The 24,752-nt window shown below is 38.9% G+C and overlaps 1 protein-coding gene across 2 annotated transcripts in view; it reads left to right on the forward strand.

The window, feature by feature from the left end:
- The window catches only part of BCAT1 (branched chain amino acid transaminase 1), a 103,738-nt gene extending 94,514 nt beyond the window's left edge, over window positions 1-9,224 (forward strand). For both annotated transcript variants that reach the window (XM_090043586.1, XM_090043585.1), the window contains one exon: window positions 238-9,224. In XM_090043586.1, the coding sequence (XP_089899712.1) occupies window positions 238-279 (42 nt within the window). In that variant the 3' untranslated portion in view covers window positions 280-9,224. The remainder of the gene's footprint in view (window positions 1-237) is intronic.
- Window positions 9,225-24,752: the final 15,528 nt, after the last annotated feature.

Genomic DNA, 24,752 nt, shown 5'->3' on the forward strand with positions numbered 1-24,752 from the left:
GCATACAGTTTCATACTGCCTTTGGTTTTGTTTAATAAAGATTAGAATTAAGTAATAAAACTAATTAATAAACTTGTTCTATAGAAATGTCTATATTGTACATTTACTGCTCTATTAAAGCCCTGTTCCATTATTACAGTAGTGAAAGACAGTCTTAGTGCAGATGAGAATAAGCGTGAGTGGGTTTTGTTGTTGTGTGCTTTTATCCCTGAACTATGATCTTTGCTTTTGTTTCAGTATGGGAGAGAAGACAGTGACTGGGCAATGCTGGTGTCATGAGCACAAAGCGGGAGAAGACTGGACCTTCCATACACTAAAGACGAGCCAAACCATTACACACAAGTGATGACCAACTTATCTAATGGTGTATGAGTAGTGTCGTCCTGTCACCTTGGTCCCCAAGATATTTGTTTCTCTGTGCCAGGGAATGTGAACACAATCATTTTGATTTTTTACTATAATCTTGTTAGTAGAGGCGTCTCTTCTCTTTTAGGGGTGCTAGATGTAAGCAATAGAACTTTTCCTAGTGATTTTCTTAGTGCCTCCTTGTGTCTTATGTACAGTCCAGAAACTTGTAAAATACTTTTCAACTGCTCTTCAGTGTCTTTTTTTCCTCTCCCAATTACTGTCACTGCCACCACCAGAGTTGACTGCTATATAAAGAACAGTCCACTGTTTGGGGGCCTGTTAATATGTCTTTGTTTGTGTGCTCAGCTGTTGAATACCTTTTAACCTTTACATTTTTCCCCTTCTTTTACTATATTTGGGTGGCAGGTTCCTCTCTTGAATTTCCAGAACTCTTAATATTCTCCCTCATTTTTATTCTGCCAAAACACAGCATCATTTTTTAAATCCCATGACAGAGCATGCACTCCTTCAGAATGAGGATATATTCAGTCCCAGAGCATAACAACATAGGATGCTTACAGAAGTAAAAAAAAAGAAAAATAACTTTACTTTAAACTTTGCGTGCCTCCACACTGAGCCCAGCGCCTGTCCAGAAGAGGCACTTTGATCTAATAGCTGATTAAATCAGCTATTAGATAAAAGCCCCCAAAAGCCCCGCTGAAGCGTGTGATCTATACAGACACTGTGGAGTTGGACTAATGCACTGCCTCTTCTGTAAAGCACTGTTTTATTTTGTTTTGGGTTTTTTTCCCCATATCTGTCAGCATCCACAACTTCTAAATTAGTTTGGACGAATCAGCAAAGTGGTGTTTTATTTTTTTGTTGGTTTGTTTTTTCCTTCCCTGTCCAAAACGTAGACTCTTCACCCGCACTTGACAACATGTTCCTTAATATGGCCTCTGCATTACAAAGAGGCTGTGGTTTTTCCATATGGGTTCTACTTTTTGTTTTCCAGTGAAAGTGTTGAGTGCAGGAAGACCAAGGGACTTCTTTCAAACCTTGTTGATCTGTTTATTATTTCCCCCTTGATGTGCTACTGTACTCACGTGCACATTCTCTTGTTTTCATTTGGAGGCAAATGGATCATTTTTTGCTTCACATTTGGGGAAGTTAATGATTTCTACAGATTTTCTTTTACTGTTAAATATACTATCATCTAGATAGTATCGTTATTTATATCATCCAAATGAGCCTTCCATTCTATATACGTGACTTTTTTAACAAGCTTTAACATCTTCATTGCCAAAAAAATGTTACAGTATTCCATAGCAGTGCTCCATGATGCCATTGGCCTGATTCTTCTGTTACTTCAGCACAAAACTGGTATAATTTCATTAACTTAAATGGAGCTACACCTACATAAATTAATATGGTGGAGCATCTAACCCTCTATTTTACAATAGACATGCAGTATTAGCATGTAGTATTTTTCAAATAGGAAATAACTATTTTTTCCCTCTGTTTGCTAACTGTCCCTGCCTACAATTGGCAACTGCTAATATAGGGCATGTGTAGACAAAACAGGGGCTCTAAATTGAAGTGATGGGTTTTAAAAAACACGGTTTCAATTTAGGGCTGGTTAAACCCCCATGTTTTGCACACAGCCCACTGACTTACCTACCTCTCTGGTGGGGAGGGGAGGGTGAGCTGTTAGTGGGTGGAGCGGTCTCTGGACGGTGGGGGTGGGGCTGGTGTTTCCCTCCGTGGCAGTGTCAGCTGCACCCCACCCCACCAGTCAACACCCTGCTCGGAAAGACCTGGGGGGGCACCACAGCCATGGAGGGAAACACCAGGCCCCTGCGCACCTCAGGCAGGCTTCACGGGTGGGGAAAAAAAGATCAGGCTCACCACTTTTCTTGGGCGGAACCTGCTTTCCCGGACTGCTGCCCGACTGCCTGCAGGGCTTCCTGCAGAGTCGTGGAGCTGCACAGAACCTGGTGCTTCGCTCCACTGCTATACGGGCAGCAAAATAAATCTCCTTGAAGGAGTTTTAGTTTGCTGTGCCCCAAGTCATTTAAGGTGAATTATGCTGCTGAATTTCCTACAGCAACTAGAATTAATGCAAAGTACACCACTGAGGCATGCAAACACTAACACCATTAAAGCGGTGCAAAAGCATATAGCCTGCTTTAAAATGTCATGCACACACCTCTCATTTCGTCTACACACAGCCACAGTGAGCATAAGTTAATTAGCTCTAAATAAGTAACCCACTGTTTTAGGCAACCACTTTAAATTTCCATAGGACTTCTTTTTGCATTTTTTTGGTTAAGAAGTGGTCACACATACCTCACTATTAGGCCATCAGTTTCTTCTGCTCACTGCACAGTGGCTTTAGACAGATTTTACTGTTACCCAGTCTTTATATTTTCTTGAAGAACAGTTGAAGGTTACTAGTGACAGTGTAACAATTATTAAAAGTAAATTGTTGGACAGTGTTCTCTTTAAAATACATGTGCAAGCATAAAATGCTGTTTCACTTTAGTAGCAGTTAAACTGTGTATCTGTTCCTCTCTCAATTTAAATCTATATTGTGTTGCTAGTCTTTGTTCAGTATCTTGCCATGTAGTATAAACTACTGGTAGTCTACCTTTTTATATGGTTGGTGAAAAAAGTAATATGGGGGATATGTCAAGACATGATTTGGGGTAGAGAAGCTTTCTCCAGTAAGGCAGGTACCATAACTAGAGTGGCTTTGATTACAGCCTGTGTATCATGGAACTCATTTAAACATTGCACAATGAGTAAGAATTAAGTGATTTGCTCTTACTGAACTATGATCCTTTCCATTATGTTCATCTTAGATACTTCTCTTCAGTGTCAAGTGGGCAGGTGCAGTGTGTTGATTGTGGTATATATAAATTGAATGTGTGACCTCCTACCTGAGATGTTAATAATATTAACAGGAGTTGTACATCAGAAACTCCCCTGGGCAACCCCAGTCTCCAAACAGTAATCTGATCATAAGTTAAAATGAATAAAGGCCAAGTAGTCCGATTGACTTAAAAAATAACATTTATAGATCTGTGAAACTTCTTATGTCTGATTAGTGATTCCACGTGGAAGTAGCCTGTTGACCTTTGATATTTGTGACCTACACTACTTTGTGGGGAGATTGGAATTAGATCACCAATCATTTCGCCACAGAGCCTTCAAAAATAAAAAGGCTAAAGCAGAACAAAATTGGAAAGGTATTCAGCTACTGCATGTGCCACCATTTGAAACTGTTTTGCCCTGTCTGCATAAATTCTGATAGGCTTGATTAGTTTATTCAGGCTCCAGTAAATAGATTTCAAGCTTCAAGCATTATATTCCAAATGAAAGAACTACATAGCACAATAAGCAAATGGAGTATTTTGATGTTGCACAACAGACCTGGAGGGAAATACATGGCCTGTATTCTGCATCTGTAGTATTTATCCTATTAACAAAAAATTGCAAGAAAAAAGCATTTATATAAAACAGTGAGCACTTTAAATATTGTGTTCCCTCTATTTTAGTCCATAAAGTTTAGGAAGGAACTGTGTTATTCCCTGAGCTGATAATGTAATATTGCTCTTGTAAAAGAACATCTGCACAATCTCTTTTCCATGTGTACTATTTGTTTAATTGCAGCAGATTTACATAGAAAGAGCATGGTACATCATAACTAGGCAATTATCCATTCTTCATCACTTAGTTATGGTTCCACTAATTGATCATTTAAGACATAAGATAGTCTAACATTAGGAACATTTGAGGCTGTTTAAAAAAGATCAACAAATTAATATTGTTGTGTGATATTTGCATAATTGGCTGCAATTATTTAACGTTTAATTGGGTTGATCAAATGAGATTCAGCCTCTCGCATATGTATGCTTTACAAACAGTGGTGCTTTAAAATAATAATGAACTAATTTTTGCATGTTCTTTCTTTCCCCACTTCATTCTTTGATTATTATTTTCAACGTTGAGCATGTCCTTAATTTTCAGTTCAGTAAGTGTGATTTATCAGCGGAAAAGAAGTCCTTGGGATGAGAGAATGTTTCAGAGGTCCTTGAACTTGTATTTCACACTAACTTTTCTGATAGAGGAGTTTTGACATTACCAGCTTCTGGATTCAAGTCAGGGCAAATTCTCTGATGGCTTGCAGTGACTTTCGAATTCTAACAAAAGCTTCCCAAGGACTGAGACTCCAACAGGAGGAGATTGTGGTGACACAGCATAAAATTTATTTCCACTGAAGTTGAGAGGGCAGCAAGGACAGAAATGAAAGGTATTGGCCAGGAAGGGAGAAGGGTGAATCTTCTGATTCAATATATGCTTCCACAATCTTAACCACCAGGATTTCCATAAAACTCAAACTGTCAGCTAAGCCCAGAAACCTTCAGCAGGACACCCTCTGAGAGAAATACAGTTGACTTCCCTGTAAAAGCAAAGGGAATTCTCTTGTTCTTATTACACCTGAAGAACAACAATCTGAATAAATGGGACCTTTTAAAACTAAAGTTGCATTAGATATTGAGTGAAATTCATACACAAAATTATGTTAGCAGTTAGATACCCAGTTAGGTAGGAATGGGAGGCCAAAGGGGAGAGAGTAAAGAGCAATTCCACAGCCCCATTACCAGTGGGGGAAAAGAGTAGGAAGTATTGTTGGATGGTTTCAACAAAATAACCTGTACAGCCTCCTCAGATCGCTGAGTTTTGATTGCCTTTTGATAGTATCCAGTTCAATACAGATTCCTGTAGCAGAGCTAAGGCTAATACCTACCAAGCTATGTGTTGTATCCCCCATTATGTGGTATACTTAAATTTGGATGAGATGTCTCTCTAGAGGAGAGCTGTGGCTCAGCTGAAAGTTATGGGCTTGAAACAATTACTGCTGAAAAATCAGTAACTTATTTTAAGAAAGAGATCAGATTAAATCATAATGGTCCCCCTTGGCTTTAATATGTTTTTGCCTCTTTAAGTTTTCAGTCTCTGCCTATGGCTTTTGTTGGGTTCATTTTTTCATTTCCTCCATCTTCCGAAAAATAAAAAAAAATAAAATCAAGTAATATCAGGACCAAATTTTAGTAGAGTTAGTAACTTCTATTAATAAGACTTCTGTAGGTACTTACTGTGCTCGAATAATAATTGTTTTGGGGTGCCTACATAAGGAGCCAGAGTCACTGAAGTGCATTAGAATGATGAGACTGTTTTGAACAAGCTAATGGGCTTTTATTTGAGAATTCAGTACTCCTCCTCCCCCTGTCCTTCATCCCAGTCTGAAACTAATGAAAATATTGTGGAAAAAGACAAAGGCCTTAGAAATGGTCAGTTCTTGCACAAGAATGCCCAGAGTTCAGGGTAGTATTCCAATTTAATATCAACTCTCCTTTTTCATTCATTAAACATAATAAACAAAACAATTTACCCGTAAATTTGAAATTTTGGAATCTCATGGCTTAGGTGAAATGCTAATCTCACTGCTCAAAATTTCTTTCCTTCTTGTGGCCTGTTTTGTATATGGAATCAAAGGATTTGGATTAAAAGGTTCTGACTAGACTGCTTGTGTGATGCTGTTTGGCTCCTAGTTATAATTTGGTTATCTACATACAAAGAAATGAGCAAAGAAGGGATTAGGAATTAGGTCCTCGATGCTCTGCCTTGGCTCTACACTGACCTTGGACAGGTTAAATAACCACTCTTTAAGTTCATTTGCCCATCTGAAATCAGAAATAGCACCAGGGTGAAGAATAAATATTGAGTGAGGTCATGGCTTGGGTTTTACTGGGGCTGTGGAAAGAGTTTGAAGAGTCTGCCCTGTTAGAAGCCCCAGAATAAGTCCACAGCTAGCTGCTAGGAGTTGGGAAGGCTGTTCCATACATCCACAACAAGATTTCTTTAATCTACCTATTCCATCTGATTTTTGTCCCTGTAAGAAGCAAGGTAGTAGAGGGTTCACTGATATATTGTTTGAGTTTTTGGCAATCCTGTGTTCCTGTACAAACAAGAACTGGATATTCTTTATTCTACCGAGGGCAAGAAGTGAATTGCACTTGACCTGCTGGGCCAAAAACCATGACCAAGAAAGTAGGCAGAGGGAAGATGTATGTTCCTTCCCTGTGGGTTTTGTTTAGGTATATATACTTTCTACTTATTACTGATTTTACTGTACTCCAACAGTTGAGCTGTGTATTTGCAAAGTACTTTGAAGGATGGAAAGCATGGCTTATAAATGCACAGTAATACTAGTACTATGTTGTTGTACTAGACTTTAGCCAAACAGTATCCACTTTGTTACAGATAAGCTATAAATGAAGCTCATTCACTTCCAGAAATATATTTAAGCAACTGAGGTAGATGTCAGATAAAGAGTCAGTGTTTGAAGCATCTCTTCCTAGATAGTTGCATCATTTTAATTATGCAGAACACAAATGTTGATTTTTATGATGTAGCCTGTTTTTAAGATGTCTTGCAATGAAATCATAGTCTTATAAAATGCAGATCTCAGTTCCAAGTTTATAACAGCATTTGGCATGTAGAAAAATGTTTGACAAGGACACTATTCAGAGATCAGAAGTAAATTCATGTTTATATTTGTCAAAATCAAGCTCAAGTTTGTAGGAACCATTTCATCAGCCATGTTTCTAAACCCTTCTGCACCAGCATCCATCCCCTATCATTTTAGATCACTGCTGTTTAACATAGCATTCATGTAAGGTTAATCATAGTTTTGGGGTCCATCCTGCAAAGGTGCTGTTGATTCTGGAATTCGACAGATAGGAATTGAGAAGCATTAGGATGACATTAAATGCCATTTATTTTTACAGAAATATTTATGGTCACTAAAATCAAGATCCACTGTTACTATTTGGCTTATTTAAGTAGCTGTGTTTTTCATTTGTGATGGAAAAAGAGAGTACAGAGGTTTATTTACTGAGCTTGCTCATTTACAAGATTGTAATGTAGAAAAACCAGATAAGATTTTAAAAAATTGGACCCTAAATGACAAAAGGTGAAAATGCAATCAGTCCTTTGGAGCCTTGTAAAGGATTTAGGTTTTAAAAGCTTTTTTGTTTAGAATTGCCTGCTGAATTAAATTAACATCACAAAGGTAGGTTAGACTTTTGAAGAAGAAATTAACCATGATACTTAATATGACTTTGCAGTGTCATTCTGTCTGTAGAAAAGCATTAGGTAAAAAGTATTCATTGTCCTTGCCACACCCTTCTCTGTTCCCCCACTTCCCCAGTACAACAGCTAGTTTTCTGTATTTTTCAGTGAAGACAGAAGAGCTCACTGTAACTGAGAATGCTTGCAGGAAGGGTTCTGAGTTGGACCACTTCCCTGGACCAAACAGAAGTTCACTGTTGGTTTGGGGGGTGGGGAGGAATCTTTGCAGTTGGTTTCCCCTAGCAACGGCTCTCCTCTTTGCTAGCATATCCCTGTTTCAGAATTGGAAGGGGGAAAGGGAGGAGGAGCTCGTTCTAGGGGTTCTCCAGCAGGGGCTGAAAACCCCCGCAGACCAAACTCCCTCTGCTCCCTTTCCCCCTTTCCATTCTGAAAACAGCTCGAAGCTGGGAGGCAGCACAAACACAAGTTACAGAAGATGCTCTGTTTTGAAACAAACTTCATGTGATCCCTGATGCAGTGAGGGTTCAGATTTTCACCTGACTGGCCCATTTTTTAAGCACTCTGCAGCCATGCACTTGTTTTGGGTCACAGCTATAAACAGCTTTCTATGGCCAGATCAGGTGAAAATTGTCATTTCTCTCTGTGTCCATTATCTCTTTTTAGGATAATAGAACTAGGTTAAAAAAAAAACACTACCAAAACTGGAACTCACCAATAATCTAAAAAGTATTCATAGCAGAAGTGAGTGCTCCACATCCTCTGTGTATAGCCGCTCCTATGAGATACTCCCCCGTCTTCATTGTTAATGCCTAAATTGTCTAGAGCAAGAACCCCTTTGTTCTGTGAAATCCCTGGTTTACTCATATCTTCACTGAATACATGCTACTAACGGATAGTGGGAGATGTCAGAGAACACACAGTGAAGTATGAAGCCTCCCTTCACGGAACAGGTACAGTGCCCAGGTACAGTGAGGGCAGTGATGGTACCATCCTACCTCAACTGTGTTTTGGTGCCAGGGTACTGTACCCTTTCTAGTTTATAACATGCCAGTAGCTGGCTGGAACCGGTGATAGGAGAAAGGGAATAATAGTTCACTGAGATTAATTCCTTGATTTAGGATGTTGACAAGGAATTCATATCTTCATTCTTTAACCTAAACATCCTTAACTAGATATGATGGTCCATAATAGGGGATTGATCTGAAACTACTTTCAAGCAGTTCCTTTTGGAGTAGTATGTTTGTGTCAATGAATGCCCCAGTCTAACCAGTCTGCATTTGCAAGGCAACTATTAAAGTACTTTAGTACTTGGAATTTCTACACTTAAATAGAAAGAATTAGCATCTTAAACCAGGGACAAGTAAATGTTTCTGAAGAGCCTTTACTATCATAAATGTTCAAGTTAACAGGGTATTTTACAAGGAGCTGAGCATATAAAAATATTCAAAGGTAAGTGTATGAAACAATATTGGGTAAAGTAAAGGAAACTCTACCTCATTCTCTAAAGGTTTTGTAGAAGCACAATTAAACACTCCTAATAGCATTGTTACATACAGACCATCTGGCATGAAAGAAACACTTTATATTTGTATGTCTATAAGTCCTGTAATAATTGTATTTTACTGGCAATAGAAACAGTCTATACTGTTTTGCTGTTTCCTCACCAAAACTGTAATTATGCAATGTTTCTGTCTTCAATAAAGGAATTTAATGGATACCAGTTTGTCATGTTAGGAAATAAGCATTGCTGAGTACACACGTTATATAATTATGCTGTTTATGGAAGCCAATATAAAATTAAATGTTGAAAGCTTCATTTAAAAAATGCTTTACTGAAGAAGCATATTGGATAAGGTCAATGAGGAGAGACGGTAATAGTGATGAGATCTATGAGGTGTGTACTTAAAATTCGAAGGCCCAGGTCTATCTGCAGCTACCCCCTGAGATCGAGAAACATTTCATCCAAGTAACTGACAGAAGAATCAGTCCCTAACTGTCAAATCTACGTCTGTTTAGCCAAGCCTGGGTACAGAGTCAGTTGTTTCACTAGAATAAGAACTGTTGGGCAAACCAAGTAGCTTAACTGCCTAGCTACTAAATATGTTGTCGTGAAACAGTTTTTAACATCATATCAAACTTTGCTGCAGTGACTGACTGCAGCCTTTGTTCCCAAGGTTTTGGAGCCAAAAGCTCAAAAGAAGAAAGGCAGAAGACAGCTTAATACTTAATTTGCTTGCTTCACAATGCAAGAGGCAATAATTTCCTAGGATGATATCTTTTATTGGACCAACTATGTATTTGGAATAAAGTTAGACAAGCTTTCAAATATAAGACATTTTCCCTCAGGCCTCTGATTATAGGAAGCTAGGTGCAGCAAGTTAAGCACAGCATAGGGGAGGGGCTGAGAGAAATTCTCATTTAACTTTTAAGCAGCTGGTTCCCTGAATACAATTCAAAGCTCAGAGTTAGGTGCCAAGGTGCCATATAGGGGGCATGGAAAGTTAGACTCCCAAGAAAGATGATCCAAAAAACTTGCATTCTGAGTAGGGAGCCACCTAAGACTAGCTGGTAGGAAACACTAAGTACTTGGTGCATCTAAAGTCCCACTCGCTCTTTCTGCAGAGCCTACACACCTGATTCAGCTGTAGACCGTAGTCTCTCTCAGCCTGTGATCTGGAACTCTGCTGTGGGTACCACTATTGTTTTAACGAACTTAGAAGTCTTACTCTTCTGATTTAAGGTGCAAGCACAGCAGCTGGCACCACTGCTGCCACCCCCTTCTGTGGAATGCCTGGAGGGGCTCCAGGCCATCCTTAGAAGACCTTCAAACCACATCTCTCCTGTTCCCGGCCCACCCCCCCTCCAGCATCACCCTAGTCACCTGGCTGCTTTTGAAACTGTCATGGTGCAGGAAGAGAGGAGGGGCACGTTGAGTTTTAAGCACTTACTAGGTTCAGGCTGTTGCTGAGGTGTTTTTGGGTTACAATTTTTATTTAGGTTCTTAAACTCTGCTGAAGTCTTATTTTAGGTGCCCAAGTCCTTTTTTGATCTCCCTTTAATCAATGTTGCTAAGTACATGATGAGCTTGTATAGTAGAATTGATCTTTCTCATGTTTCCCTGTACATGGCCTTCCCACTCAAAGTGAACCAGAGGCACTGTTGGTGGCAGTGTTAGCCACAGACCTTTATCAGTAACATAAACAAGGGTGAGCAAATGGGGTACTAGCCCCAGGCAGTGATTTTAAGAGCGGGCACCAGTACGGTAGCCCCTGGGCAGTACTTGTGGCAGTAGCAATCCACATCACAGAAGTAGCAGCCCATGCAAACCCAGTGCTTGTCACTTTTCCCCTGCCCACTCTATTCCAACTGTCTAGTACTCAGCATCCTGCTGCTCTCCCCATCTCCCGCCCCCCTGCCACTCTTAGACATCTCTGCCCAGGGAACTAAAATTCTTGATTACACCTCTGAGCTTTCTTAATATAAGATTAAAAACATATCTGCACCAAAAAGATTAATTAGGGACCTGATCTTGTGAAATGCCTCACATTCCTTAATAGGCAGGTTTCAAGGGAGCTGGTCTTTAAAGGGAGAAACTACTGCTTTCTGCAAAATTTTGACCTACCAATTGCTACTGCTTGGAGCATCTCAGAGGGCGCATCTACACGTGTATTATTGGACTTTTCCTAATGTGCATTAAATTTAATACCTCCAATATGACATACTAAATACATGCACAGTAGTACAAGCACACACTTTTTAGGTGATGTTTAATGTGCAGTAGCCTATTCTACTGTGCATTAGCATATTAGCACAGTCTTTTATGCACCACTTCAATGTGCAGTAGAATAGGCTACTGCTCATTAAAGCTCGTGTAGACATGCCCAAGGAGTGACAAAAGCTTTGCTAAATGCCTATGTATTTCTATCAGAAAAGTACATAGGCATTGAACTTCACATTGTTCTTTCTGGTCTTGAAGAATGCATATAGATTACAGAACTTCTATTCTTGGCTACGTGGTTTCATAACTATAAAACTGAGGTGACCAGTGATCGCTGCTCATGAAAAATTCCAGAGGTTCTAATAATTACAGTCCAAATTAAGACTTGGAATCCAGTACCTTGTGTTACACAGGGACTGTATTTCAATATCAGTTTGGCTTTTCTTCTTCTTTTCCCTCTGCCTAGTTTTGGACACTAGCATTAATATATTAATGAAGAGTTACTCCAAATTTACACCTTTGTAACAACGAGCAGAATTTGGTTCAATGTCACCATAACTGTCCTGCAGGTGCCTACAAAGAGGTGTTAACAGCAGAGCAAGAGTATGGCAGTTGCTAGTCTGCCAATATTCTGAAATGCTAGAAAGAACTTCATTTGAATTTGCTTGATTGCATTTATACTAATTTACTTTATAAAATTCCCACCAGTCTCACAATCCAGTTATGTAAGAAGGATCTGTTTTTTGTACGATTCAAAGTAGAATAGGACAAAAGTAGGTGGTAAGTCTTTGAAAATCATTTCATAAGTCAGTTCATCTCTAGTCTATCTTATTTTTAACTTTTGAATTTATTTAAAATGAACGATTAATGAAAAAATAGGCTGAATACTGGCCTAATGTTTGCTTTTAATTTTTAACATTTTTAACATTTTGTGCTAGATGAAGGTAAAAATAATCCTTATACAAAAGTAGCTGAGATCCAAGCAGTGGCTAAAGCCGTGATTTTAGTTCTGTTTTATTAGTTACATGTCATTAACTATAATACATGTCAGCATGTATTACTGTATTATATATCAGTGGGCATGTGCCATTATTTTCTAGGCACTTATTACTGAAGACAATAGGAACACATCAATTTTACTGTCATTACAAAAGGCTGTGATGTTTTTCATGGATGTGCCAGGTTCTTGTAAGCTTGCTTGTAGTAGAGGTTGTGCTCCAAATTTAAACCCAGAGTGGAAGTGGCAACCCAGATCCAAACTCAGGCCTGAAATTAACCCCCATATATAAATGCCTTCTAAAGTTTTTATCCAAGGCTATTGAAGCCAATGGAAGACTACTCTGGAAATCATTAGGCATTGGATCAGGCCCTAACCAAGATCAAATTTGGATTTGAATCTGATCTCCATCCAAATGTCTAGTTGGGAGCCACAGCTGGGATTGGTGGGAAGCTTTGGGGGTTTGAACAGGGTGGTGTTTGGGAGGGGGAAGCTGGGGTTTGGGTGTGTTATTTGGGGAATCTTGCCTGTGGGTTGATGGTTTCTTGTGAGCTACTCTGAGCCTTTCAGATGGGGCAGGATGCACATCTAATAAATAGAAACATAAATTAAACTTTGATTTCTGTTAACAATATTATAAAATATCTTGGGTGTATAACTTTTTAGGTGGCTCACAAATGAGCTTTACACAAATGGCTGCAACAACTGACTAACAATGAAGTTCTACAATGAGAAAAGAAATGAATCTATGGACTGATTTGAACTTGTGATGGAAGCTATTAAGGAAGAAAAATGGTGAGGAAGTAATGAAAAATAGACAAGTGCACTGAAGGGATAAGGAAAAAAAAATCACAACTTCCCCTTTTTTGAAATTCCAGTCATTTCTACCCACTATCCTTGTAACAGTGTCAGTTGTGGGAACAGTGGAAACAAGACTGTGGTAGATAGGTATTTTGTATCCAATATTTTGGTTTCAAATTTGTGGCAGCTGCCCTCTCAAAGAATTCATCCATTCATGCTAGGCTTAGAAACTTGAGTAAGAGCTCTTTAGTCAGTACTGAGATACAGAAAGATGGTATCAGAGCCATAGGGTTAAGCCTACCAGATGGGCAACTCGGCTCAGTCTGACACTATGTACCATACAGGTAGATTAGTGGTGAAGCAGTGTGGCACCAACATATGATTAAGAGTTGAAGAATTAGATTTCTATGTGTTAGATCCTGATTTCCAGTCTTATTTGTATGATAATTATATATTCATATCTTACATGTCTCTGTATGGGTCTCCATCTATTTATATGACCCACCCATCACCATAATATCTCAATATTTCTTAAGTAAAAAGAAATTGTTGTTTCTAACTCTCTTCATTCCAGTGTGTAGAGGAAACAGCTTAATTAGTTTGTTGGGTTTTGTGTGCATAAGAGAAAGGGAATATGCTTTGACTGTAGGTGTTTATGGACAGAGGGCCATGTTTTAAAGGTACCTAAAGATTCAGATAGCAGCCTACTTAGAGTCTAAGATGAGCCAAGCTGCCTATTTCCTACAGGGAGATGCTATCTGGATTTTTAGCTGCCTACATAAAATTAAACATCTGACTTCTAGTAACAAAAATCTTTGCTAACTGAAGTCAACAGCAATGCCCCTTTGGACTGGTGAAAGATCCAGGTCTTGCTGAAGGAAAGGTACTGTAATTTGATGGGATTAGTTTTGCATTTAGCATTGGCCCCAGTAAAATCAAGTTAATTTTTCTCTTGCAGGAGTGTGTTTCACAACCTCCTCCTACTAGTTGACAATGTCATGGTTCCTTTGAAATACAGCTGTTGGGAAAGCTGTGATCATGAAAGAAGAGGCAGTCTTTCAGATACCCTGAGTCTCTGCTTTGGAGACCCTTGATTATCAGAGCAGGCATCTTGCACTGGGCACCAGGATGACTTTTCTTACTAAGGAGATAGGTGGTTGCATTTCTACCCAGCAGAGGTTTTTCTAGTATTTGTAGCTTTATTACTTGTACTTCTTTTTTTTTTGCAAGATGAATCTCCAAGACTGGTGGTCACAAATGTGTGGTCCACTGTGCCTGATGCATTTGTTAGAATGAAGTCCTTTCTTCTAGTAAGATACAAACCCAAATGTTGCGGGGAGGTGGGGGGGAGGGTTCTGCTGCCATATTTTTGAGCGCACAGTAGATAAGCCCAAAGAAACTCAAGGCTGTAAACTGATGTCCCCATAAGAACTACCATTTACTGTGTCGGACCATAGGTCAATTGTTCCCATTATCCTGTGTCACACAGAGGCAGAGAGTGGATGCTGATTTACCATTTGTACAGTGGAGGCCCTGTGAATTGATGACCTGGACTAGTCTGCATCCCACCTAACTCATTCACTGCCAGATTTTTGGTCCAAAATTCATCAGCTTTCCCAATTCTTTTTAGAACTTCCTTGGGTCTCAGAGTGACTCTATTCTGACTCCTCATGCTCTTTTCTATGCTTCTTCTAATACATAGTGCTCTCTCTGTACATTTAGAAGCAGGACTGGGGAGCTGATGCTCTGGTGTAAATCCAACAGATTTATACTGGTCTAAGTGAGAACACTCTTAACAGCGTCAAACAGACCAAAATCCAGAAGTCCCATTTTGGCACTCCTGTTGCAGCTTATGGAGACCTGTAGGGCTACATTGAGAGCAGAATTTGGATCTCATGCTGTCCTGTGAGTGGCTTTGGTCTCCTTTCTCCTCTGATGTGTGCATTATGAAAGCTCATTCTTAACTCTGACTTCCTGCCAACTCTTAATTTCTATCACAACCTTCACATTATTTAAAGTTCTTTGAAATTAGAATTTGTATTCTGAGGGCATTTCCCAAGTCAGACACCTCCTATCCTGCTGCATGGAACATAGTGAAACTCCTTAGGGTGTTCCACACCTGTGTTTGTTCAGTGCAAGTTGGTGCCAGAAGTTTGACTTAAATAACTTGACTCAGCAATCATATTGTAAGTGTGAAAGATTTTATTAATGCCCTGGCTACAGATTTATATTGTAGCTCAAAACTGTAACTTAGTGTGCATGTCAGGTAACTTGCATATGACTGACTTTATTTTAAAGATTATATATCTACAAACAGAAGTTGGGAGGCATGCATTTGCACTGGATGTGCCTGCTGGTCAATTGTGTTCTTTTATACAATTTGCACTTGTACTGAGCTTCTTGTATGCAATCTGGGAATGAGATCACATCTGTTTGTGACCCTGATTCTTAACACAGGCACAACAACAACAATTATGTTTTCTGCACAGGAAACACTAAAAGTTTGGCCATATTACTTCAAACCTAGTAAAAAACTTATTCTTCCCAAAGTTACAATGGTATGTATGTGTTGTGAAAACTTTTTCAGGATTATTCAGCTAAAGCTGGAGGGAGTTGTTTATAGAGTTGGGCTAAACTTTTAACAAATCATTATCTGAAAAAAATTCTTTTTGACAAAAGTAGATTTTCAGAAAAACTGAAATGGTTAGTCTTCATGAAAAGCTGAAAACTCCAAAACCCAATATTATTTATAAGGAGGGGAAAATAAGGTTGTTGACTAACTGAATTCTGAAAGTCACTATCAACTGACAGATTCTACCTTTTTTGTCACCATAAATTCTCCTTTCAGAATTCTTGTTTTCCACCTTGCAAAAATATGCAGGGATATAATTTATGGGAGCTCAGCATCTTTTCCCACTCCAGAGAAGCTGTGTGCATTTGAATTGTCATGCATTTGACAATGAAATCTAAATGTAAAAAAGCTGGGCTTGTTCACATCTAAACTTTTTAGAACTTCAGCTTTGTGGATCTATGCAATTTGCTTTTGACTTAAAAAGAAAAATACATGCCCATTATCATACAAAGTTGGGAAATTTTGCTGTATCTCGTTGCTTTGCTTTGGATGCCAGTGAGTTATGCTGAAATTTTGAGAGCTTCATGTCAAATTAAGCATAGTCAGCAGTAGAGACCAGGGACAGAAATAGATGCTTGTTAAATGGTACTTGGCGAATTGAAATGCATGGAAATTTGAAAAAGATGCAAGAGGAAAAAAATTTGGAGGAGGCAGCAGCAGGTCAGTTTATGTGTACATGGCTAAAACAGCTAACTGCTGTTGCAACTTCTTTGCCAATAGTTCTCTTAATTAAGGTCCACTTTAGTTTTGCAACCACAGGATCCTTGCCTAGCACATGATCAGTGCAGAACAGATCAGAAAGGCTTACCATGTTTATTTTTGTTATTCTTGACTTAACCTGCAAAATTAGAGATTCCATCACAATTTATTGAGAAAAGTATAAATTGTTACGTTTAGAAGAAAAGAATGGCCTTGAGTCCCAGTTCAGTGACTTAAAAGATAAGTATTCAGTTCTTAGCTATATCACAGATTTCTTTGTGTTCCTGGATCCAGAGCTTGTGGTCCTCAGTGCAAATTAGAGCTGCAAAGGACCTTTTTTCAGTGGTGGATTGATCATATTGGAGTTTCACTTAGACCTACACCCCTGACCTACCCATTATGCTGGAAGTGGCTAACTGGGTATGGCTAAGCTGGCTCTATTGAGTTTGCACTTTCCCTTCAAAAGAAAAAAATGTACTAAGTTATTACTGGCTGATATGATTCCATTTGTGTAATTTGCCAGATCAGATAATCCACCCATAAGGGTTTAAAAATGGGAAGGGATGGGTTGAGGTGCATGTAAAAGGGGTAGGCTGAGACATAACAAAGGCCCATTTGATTTCTTCTTTCGTGCCTCCTAATAAAGTGTATTCAATTACTGAAGATTTCTCTGTGGCGCTGATTTTTTTAAAGTGAGCTGAGTTCCCATGGCCAGGGAAAATCTCCCATGACCTCCACTGCAGCAGTGAGAGCAAGTTCCAGCCTGGAGCCCCTTCACTCAGCACCTATTATATTTGTGTTTGTATCTTGTCCCTGTTCTGTCTTTTCCAGGTTAATCCAATTTTGAATGCCTGAGCTGCAAGAACATTTATTCCCTGATAACATGCATACATGCACACACACACACGCACAACACTCAACTTTTATTCATTTAGCTTACACTTAAAACCTGCTATGTCTCCAGCAATTTGGCCATGAACCCTTTGATGTCTACTGGCAGAATGTCTCCAGGTTGTTTATCACAATTTTAACTTTTCAGGAAAATTACTCCTTTCACTTTCAGAGATGCATGATTGGATCTTTCTTCCCACCTGAAGAAAAATGTCAGTCTTGGGATTTACCCAGCTTCTTTGTCCTGCACAACAGCTGTCTTGTTTCTCCCTGGAGATTTTCCATATGTAGCTCATTCCTTTCAGACTTTGGTAATTTACTTTGAAGAAGGAATACATTACAAAAAAACAAAAGTTTTTCCTCCCAGGATGGGAGACGGGAGTTTAAATCACTCAGGACCATGGCTATATATAACCACACTCAATGGCAAGCATGTTTGCTCCCCCATGGTGAGATTCTATGCTGCATATCCTAGACCTATGTAGACAAGGGCGGGTTTACACGTATAGGGATCCCATTCCACTGTCCTGACAAAGACTCTCAAAACTGTGCTCTGGAGTGATATAATCACACCACATGCCCAGCCCTAACCCAAGCCAAACAAGCTTTCCAGTAAAAGCACAATTTTGCCAGTATAGCTGCCTATACATGAAGGATTCTTCCAGTATTGCTATGTCAGTCTGGGATCACCACATCATCCTTTTGACTAACAATGCTATTCCAGCAGAGGTGAACTTCACTTTTCAATAGCTCAAAGTCAGGATGGACTGTGCCCTTCTGGTACAGTGTAGTGGAGTAATAGGAAAAACTACACGTTTTTACTTAAAGTAGTTAGTAATTGGTTCATTAAGAATAACAGACATGATTCTCCCTTCAGTTTAATGAAATTGCACTAGTTTAGATTTGGTTTTAAAATGAAAGAGTCAGGCTCACTATATTAATGAATTTAGACATTTAACAAAATATAGGGCAAAACAGCATGTTGGGGTTAACCCCAAGCATCCAGAAATCATCACACAGGACCTCATATCTCACAACATATTTTAATATCATGAGATTTTTTTAAAATCCACATTTGAGTTCTTTTCTTTCTAGTTACATTTAGCACACACTTGTTTAATTTTTTCAGTCCAAAGTACTTGGAGCTAACAGTTAAAACAAAAGCTGAGATTATTCTGCAGTTAGAACTAGTGGGGTTTTAAAAAATGCACTCTCATTTCATGAGTTAGTGATCTCGATCAAGAGTGCTGAATCAAGGACATTTTCTGACACGTTAAAAAGGTCCACCATATAGGATTCTGGACATCTTAAAGTGACCATATCATTGTCATCTTCTCAATTTTCCTTCATCATTGTTTTCAAAAGAACTTTTAAATTCTATTCCCATTACTGCAGGTACCACAGATTTAGAGAAGACACTTCTACTTGTAATTGTAGATGGCACATGAAATGTTGAATCACTAAGCATTGGTTTAGTAAGTAAGTGATTTCAAATCTGTAACCATCCATGCTATTGATACTAAGGGTTCTTGCCACACCACACTCTTTATCGGGCTTTGCAGAGGTGGAAACTTGCCATTACAATCACGTATTTGTAAATGTATCCATCCTAAGTAAGTAAATACAGTAAGCTTGATCCAGAGTCCATTGAAAGCCTCCCTACTGACTTCCATGGCAAGAATATGACTTTTCTCAAAAAGCAATTCAGGAGCAGTGACCTTTGTGCTGCTGAGTGCTGCGCTGAGTGTTCTTTGGTTGCAGCTGAAGACCTAGGTAATAATTCTTGCTATTGTTATGAGTTCATGTATTTTAATAGAAATGCTCAAGATAGTAAATGCTGTAATTAGGAATAAGGATGACTTATTTGGGCCTAAAGACTTTAAAAAACAGAGAATGTGTGTTATTCCATTTATAAAATATCTGTTGTTAGTTTAAGGGCTATGTGGATAAAAATTTCCAGAGTACTAAAGAGACTCTTTGAATGAACCAGAAATTATCCAGGACGTTTCAGAAATTTCACTAACAGTTTGGACCTGTCATGATTTCCAGCCTCAAGAAATCTGCTTATGTTTCAGATGTTAGAATTGTACCTATGAAATTCCAGCACTGCAACCATTGGCTCAGAATAACAGAGCTTCTGGGTGATGAAAGAGCTGTTCTCATGGATTCCATGATGGCTATAGTAAAAGCCATTCTCAAATACTCCTGTCTGGACAGGAGCCTTTTCACTTTCAAACCGAACAGTTGTTTTATTGCTCAACAATAGATGGCGCTAAACTTCTACATGTCCAATCCTGTTAGCTAGAAACTATATTTTAAAATAATTAGGGCTGTAAGATAACACTCCAAAGGGTTATTCACTGAAGTTGACGAAAGCGTGTGGGCATGGAGAGCCAGGAAAACCAAGATGCTTCACCAGCTGGAGAAGTCTTAGGTGAGATAGATTGATTGCCAAAATGGGCTGCCAAAATAGACAAAGGGAAAGAACAGTGACAGGACTAGAGTAGGATTTGCAAATTCTTGAGGACAGCTATTGTGAATATCCTCTTTTTGGCTAAATCAGTTAACGCCTGTCCAGTTAAGCCTAGACACCTGTTGCCTCAGGATCTTGGGCAACACAAGTTAATACACCTGTGGTGATACTCAGTTTTGTTTGCAGTTTGCCCTAACTTGCCCATCACCAAGATTTATAGTCTCCACTGAGGGCTGGTATCATCTGGCAATGTAGATCAGGATTACAGTGCACTGGCAAAACTCACAGGAAAGTTTGTACTGTTCCATCCTCTGCCTCATGCCTGACTTGCAGCAGTACTCCTGTTCCTGACTTGCACATGAAACAATTGTATTTGTTACTTGGAAGAACTGTGGGCTTGGTTTTGCAGTGTGAAGAAGGCTGTGCTGGGGAGATGCAGCCTTTTTCTCATGCACACTCCCTCCCAGCAGGAAGCAAGTAGGCACTGTGGTATGCTCAGCATGGTTAAGCAACATTTGTGCCTTCCCAGCCCAAAGTGGAACATGTTGTGAGGGAGATAGAGACAAAGACAGGCTTTTCTAGAACTGTTTCACCCTCACAAACACTGGAGAAATGAGATTTGTAGCAGCCAGAGATTAGAAAAGCAGCATGCCTCCTGAGAGCAGGGGCACAGCTGGTGTTGCATGGCCAACCAAGTACTTCTCCAGAAGGCTAGCATCCCTGTGCTAAGACGAGCAGCTGCCCACAGACCTCTAGTGGCTCTTTGAATGCCTCTCAAGTTACCCTTATGCAAGATCAAACCCTAGATCTGTACTTCACAAGTGCAAATATTATTTTACTTAGAGGGAAATGAAGTGGTGAGGGAAGGATGTATTCTGCAATGGTTGGTTGGGAAGCATATGCTGTCAGGAAGTTGGTGGGCAGTGTTTGCCCATGAGAGGCATATCACTGAAACCTCTCACAAGGTTGTTTTCCTCAGCACTCCCCCCACCAAGGCACCCATAAGCATAACAGCAGGGGGATTTTTTCCCCTTCACTTCACTTCTCAATAGACTGTTTCTCAGATCTGTTTCTTTCAATGGAATTAATAAAATTAAAGTAGTCTTGCGGACGATGGCCGTGCTGAATTCAAGCTTCACAGTACACTAGTTTCTTTATTGGTTAGGGTCAGGTATAGCAGGGACTGAGCCAACACAAGTAAAGGTATGAGAAAAGGAAGGACAGAAACCAAAAAATACTAGCCATGTTAAAAATGTGAACATTCAAGAACAAGACGTTCAGGAATCATAATGCTGAATGCATTTTAGTTCTGGAAATAACTGCACTTAAAAAAATATTCTACAAAGATGTCTGAAATTATGGGGAAACCTTACAAAGCTCATCAAAATTTACCAGCCCAGACCCTAGATCTAGTTGTTCATCATAGTGAAAAGTTAATACTCTTTTATTAAGCCATTCAAAAGCATTCCTTGTTTTGACTAGAGTAAAATAATGTTTTAAGGATCAAGTGCAACCCCAAAAAACAATATTGTAAGAAGTGGCTGGAAACAGTCTAATGCCACTAGAATAAAGGTGCTTCATTTATCCTAAAATCTATCAGTAGCTTTACCACTTACCTATTTGTGTTTTATACCAGTTCATTTAATTTATCAATAGGACTTTCCTCAAAATGGGAATAATTATGCTTGTTTGCTTAGCACACAGGTTTTGTAAGAATTAAGACTTATTTACTTTCCCAAAGAGAGAAATGTTATTATTATTATGAATGTAATATGCTGTATTTTAATAATGGAATATAACCAAAACATAAGGACAAAGCAAAATTATGGTCCCCTTTATTAAGAAAGCAGCGCTCTCTATCTGTACTAGCACAGTCAAATAGCTAGAACTTTCACAAACAGTTAAAACACACACACACATACACACACACAGAGCTTTGATGCTTAAGTCAAACTTCTGTGTCCTCATTTAGGATTTACAAGTAGTAGTGGTCTGTTTATCAAAGGGATAAACAATCTGGATTCCCATTTGAGATTTGTAGGTCCTGAGTACATATAAAATGCTGGTAATTTTAATTTAGGTGCCTAAATACAGAAATAGGACTCTAAACTATAGGCAACCAAGTTTGAAACTAGTGGCTCTAAGCTCTTTGCACTACTTCAGAGGGAGAGAAAAGGTGACCATTTCTATTACCCAGCTGAGGGGCTACAAAGCTCTCCCTCTTCAATATTTTGAAACAAAGAGGGTATAGAGTAGAGACTTGGACCTATAAATCCAGCATAATTAAAATACTGAATGTTAACTATTAAAAGCACTCATAATAAAAAGACTCTCAAAGAGTTATTAAAAACCCAGAGTTTTCAATTACCACTAACTGAGGCAATAAATGCATATGCAGTTAGTGATGTGTCCTAATTATTAAAAAAAAAAAACCTTCTGTGCACCTTCTAATATGCTTTGACTGGTGACAGCAACAGGCTGTTTGAGGCAGAAATGGCCCAGCTGTTCCAGTGACTCCTTTCTTCCAGAAGGTGTTGCTATTATACAGCTCTGTTAAGGACACACAGTCATGTGGAAAGGTAGGCGGAATAAAATGTGGTAAGGCTGGATAAAAAAAACGTAAACCATACTAAGTATATAGAATTCAGGCACAAGGATTTCTATTATGCAGGGAAAAGAGAGCCTTTAGTGTTGCATGTGTCCACACTATAAATAGTTTGGCAAAATGTAAACACCAAATATTTCCACCAGAGAGCTTTGCAGCTTCACGTACAGTAGCCCTACTTTTCTTTTCATTAAGACTTCTTTTAATAAAGGGGGTTTTGTGGCATTAAGATGGGAAAAATAGCAGCCACCTGTAAATTTTTTTTAACCTAACAGTACATACAGTACACCTATCAAAACCAAAGGAATGTGAAACCTGCAGACTTTTTAAAGTAAGTTCCACACATGATACAAAACAAATGCCATGTGTGCAACAAGCCAAGTAAATTAACAAAAGGGCAGGGACACTTGCAATATTGCTTGAATAATTCAGGTTGAATAATTGGTTCTTTTCACACATGCATACCAAAGCTAAAAGGTGTTTAAGGGGAAAAACATGCATTTTTATTGTACTGTATGGTGAGGGCCCTGATTATAGCAGCCATTAATCCCAAGCACATGCATTCTACACAGTAGTTTGGGGTGAGCGTCGGTGTGTATTTGTGGGCAAATGGGGACAAGTATTTTAATTACACTATTATTTAATGCTTCCCTTTGTAGTCAGAAGTGACTATCTTTGTCTGTTCCCCAATAGATAGGTATCACTAAACTGTTATTTCTAGATCACCATTGCCAAAGTGCCCAAAGACATGCCAAGGATTATACAGGACCAAGGCTGCTATAGCCTGATTTTTCCAAGGGTCTGAATTCTCTTACAATTGCAGGTCAAGTCTGTAGAGGCATGGCACTTTTGGAAATAAGAGAATGAATTACCCCTAGAGGTGCAGGTTTCAAGCTCAGGCTAACATATTTTCAGGAATTTATTCTTCAGCGCTGCCAAGCCAGTACTTCTTACTAATTCTAAATTAACTATGGGTCCAATACTGGTAGTAAATGAGTTCCCTCCATTCTTACTGATTAGTGGTTCTGAGTAGTTATGGTAGTATCGTGTGGGACTACAGGGCATTTAGTTCTTCTTTATGAAGAAAAAATTATTTAAATTATCATAATTCTCAACTCACCAACGCCCTAATGTGGGACATAATGTGTAACAACAAAACACAAAGAAGGACCCAATAAATCATTCCTGCAGGAAATTTAAAAAGATGCAGGATTCATTCCTTTAGTGAAAATAGTTCTGTCAGTTAATCAACAGGATACCATGTTTATATACTGCCTTTGGCACTAAAATGAATGACATCTCTTGAAATGAAGGACATTGAAGAGATATAATCTTGAGTATTCAGAGAAAATAATTGTGAATAGGAAATCAAATATGCAAACTCATCATGGTACACATGAAGCTCTTTTGAAAAGCTGGCTACTTAGCTGTTAGCTGTTAGTATCAACCAGATAAGTCTTTGTGTTATATAGCGAAGGGCAAACTCTAGCATCTTTTGGTTGATTAATACGGTACCTGTGCACTTAGGCAGTATGTCCGTGTTGCACACAATGGAGCAATGTGCAGAGATACCAGAGATGATATTGGAATCAATATAAGTGCATTTTCACAGTGCTTTCTGCCCGGGCTAGCATAGCTGACTTCTCAGTGAGATAATTAATCTGGGTGGAGTATCTTGCCAGTGCAGTCATACTGCTTTCCTTACCCAAACTACCTCACTTATTGCTTACCTCACTTATTGTGGCTATCTTTGATACTGAATTTTGCCATGAAGTCATGAGAGATGTGGCATGTTGGCACTTAAAGGAGACAGATGGCAACACTCTTGGCTAATCAGAACACAGCTTAATCACTGGGAAAACTTATCAAGAGATGTGGTGATAGATTCTTCATTAATTGAAGTCTTGAAGTCTAAAATGAATGTTCTTCTGCAAGATATGCTGTAGCTCAACACTGTATGGGCTTGTTGTAGGACTGACTGGGTGAATGTCTGTTTTACTGAAGATCAGATTTCTTGGTCCTGATAGGACCTGCTGGCCTCAGAATCTATGAAGCCTTCAGTTTCAGTGTTAAAAAATCTTTTGCTTATTTAACCATTCATTTTTAAGGAGCTCTATCTTTTGAAGTGCTCCACAACAGCTTGTAACCCTGCATTTCATTTAGATAGCTGGATGTTATCTGATGCACAGGAATGATATGCAACCAATGTATTACAATACTCAGCAATCACATCACATTTTTTACCTTAACCCTTAGGTTCATCCAAGCAGTACTTAGACCAGGTCCAGGGTTAAAAATGGCATTTCACTTCTGCCCTCTCCTGATCTAACTTTACAAATTGCATCATAATGAATTGGCTCAGTGGGGCTAATAAATTGGCCACAAAGGATGGAATCAGAAATGGTTAACTCCATGTATCATATCTTA

The sequence above is a fragment of the Crocodylus siamensis genome, chromosome 4 (assembly GCF_052110815.1).
Source record: "Crocodylus siamensis isolate JL-2025a chromosome 4, ASM5211081v1, whole genome shotgun sequence".
NCBI lineage: Eukaryota > Metazoa > Chordata > Crocodylia > Crocodylidae > Crocodylus > Crocodylus siamensis.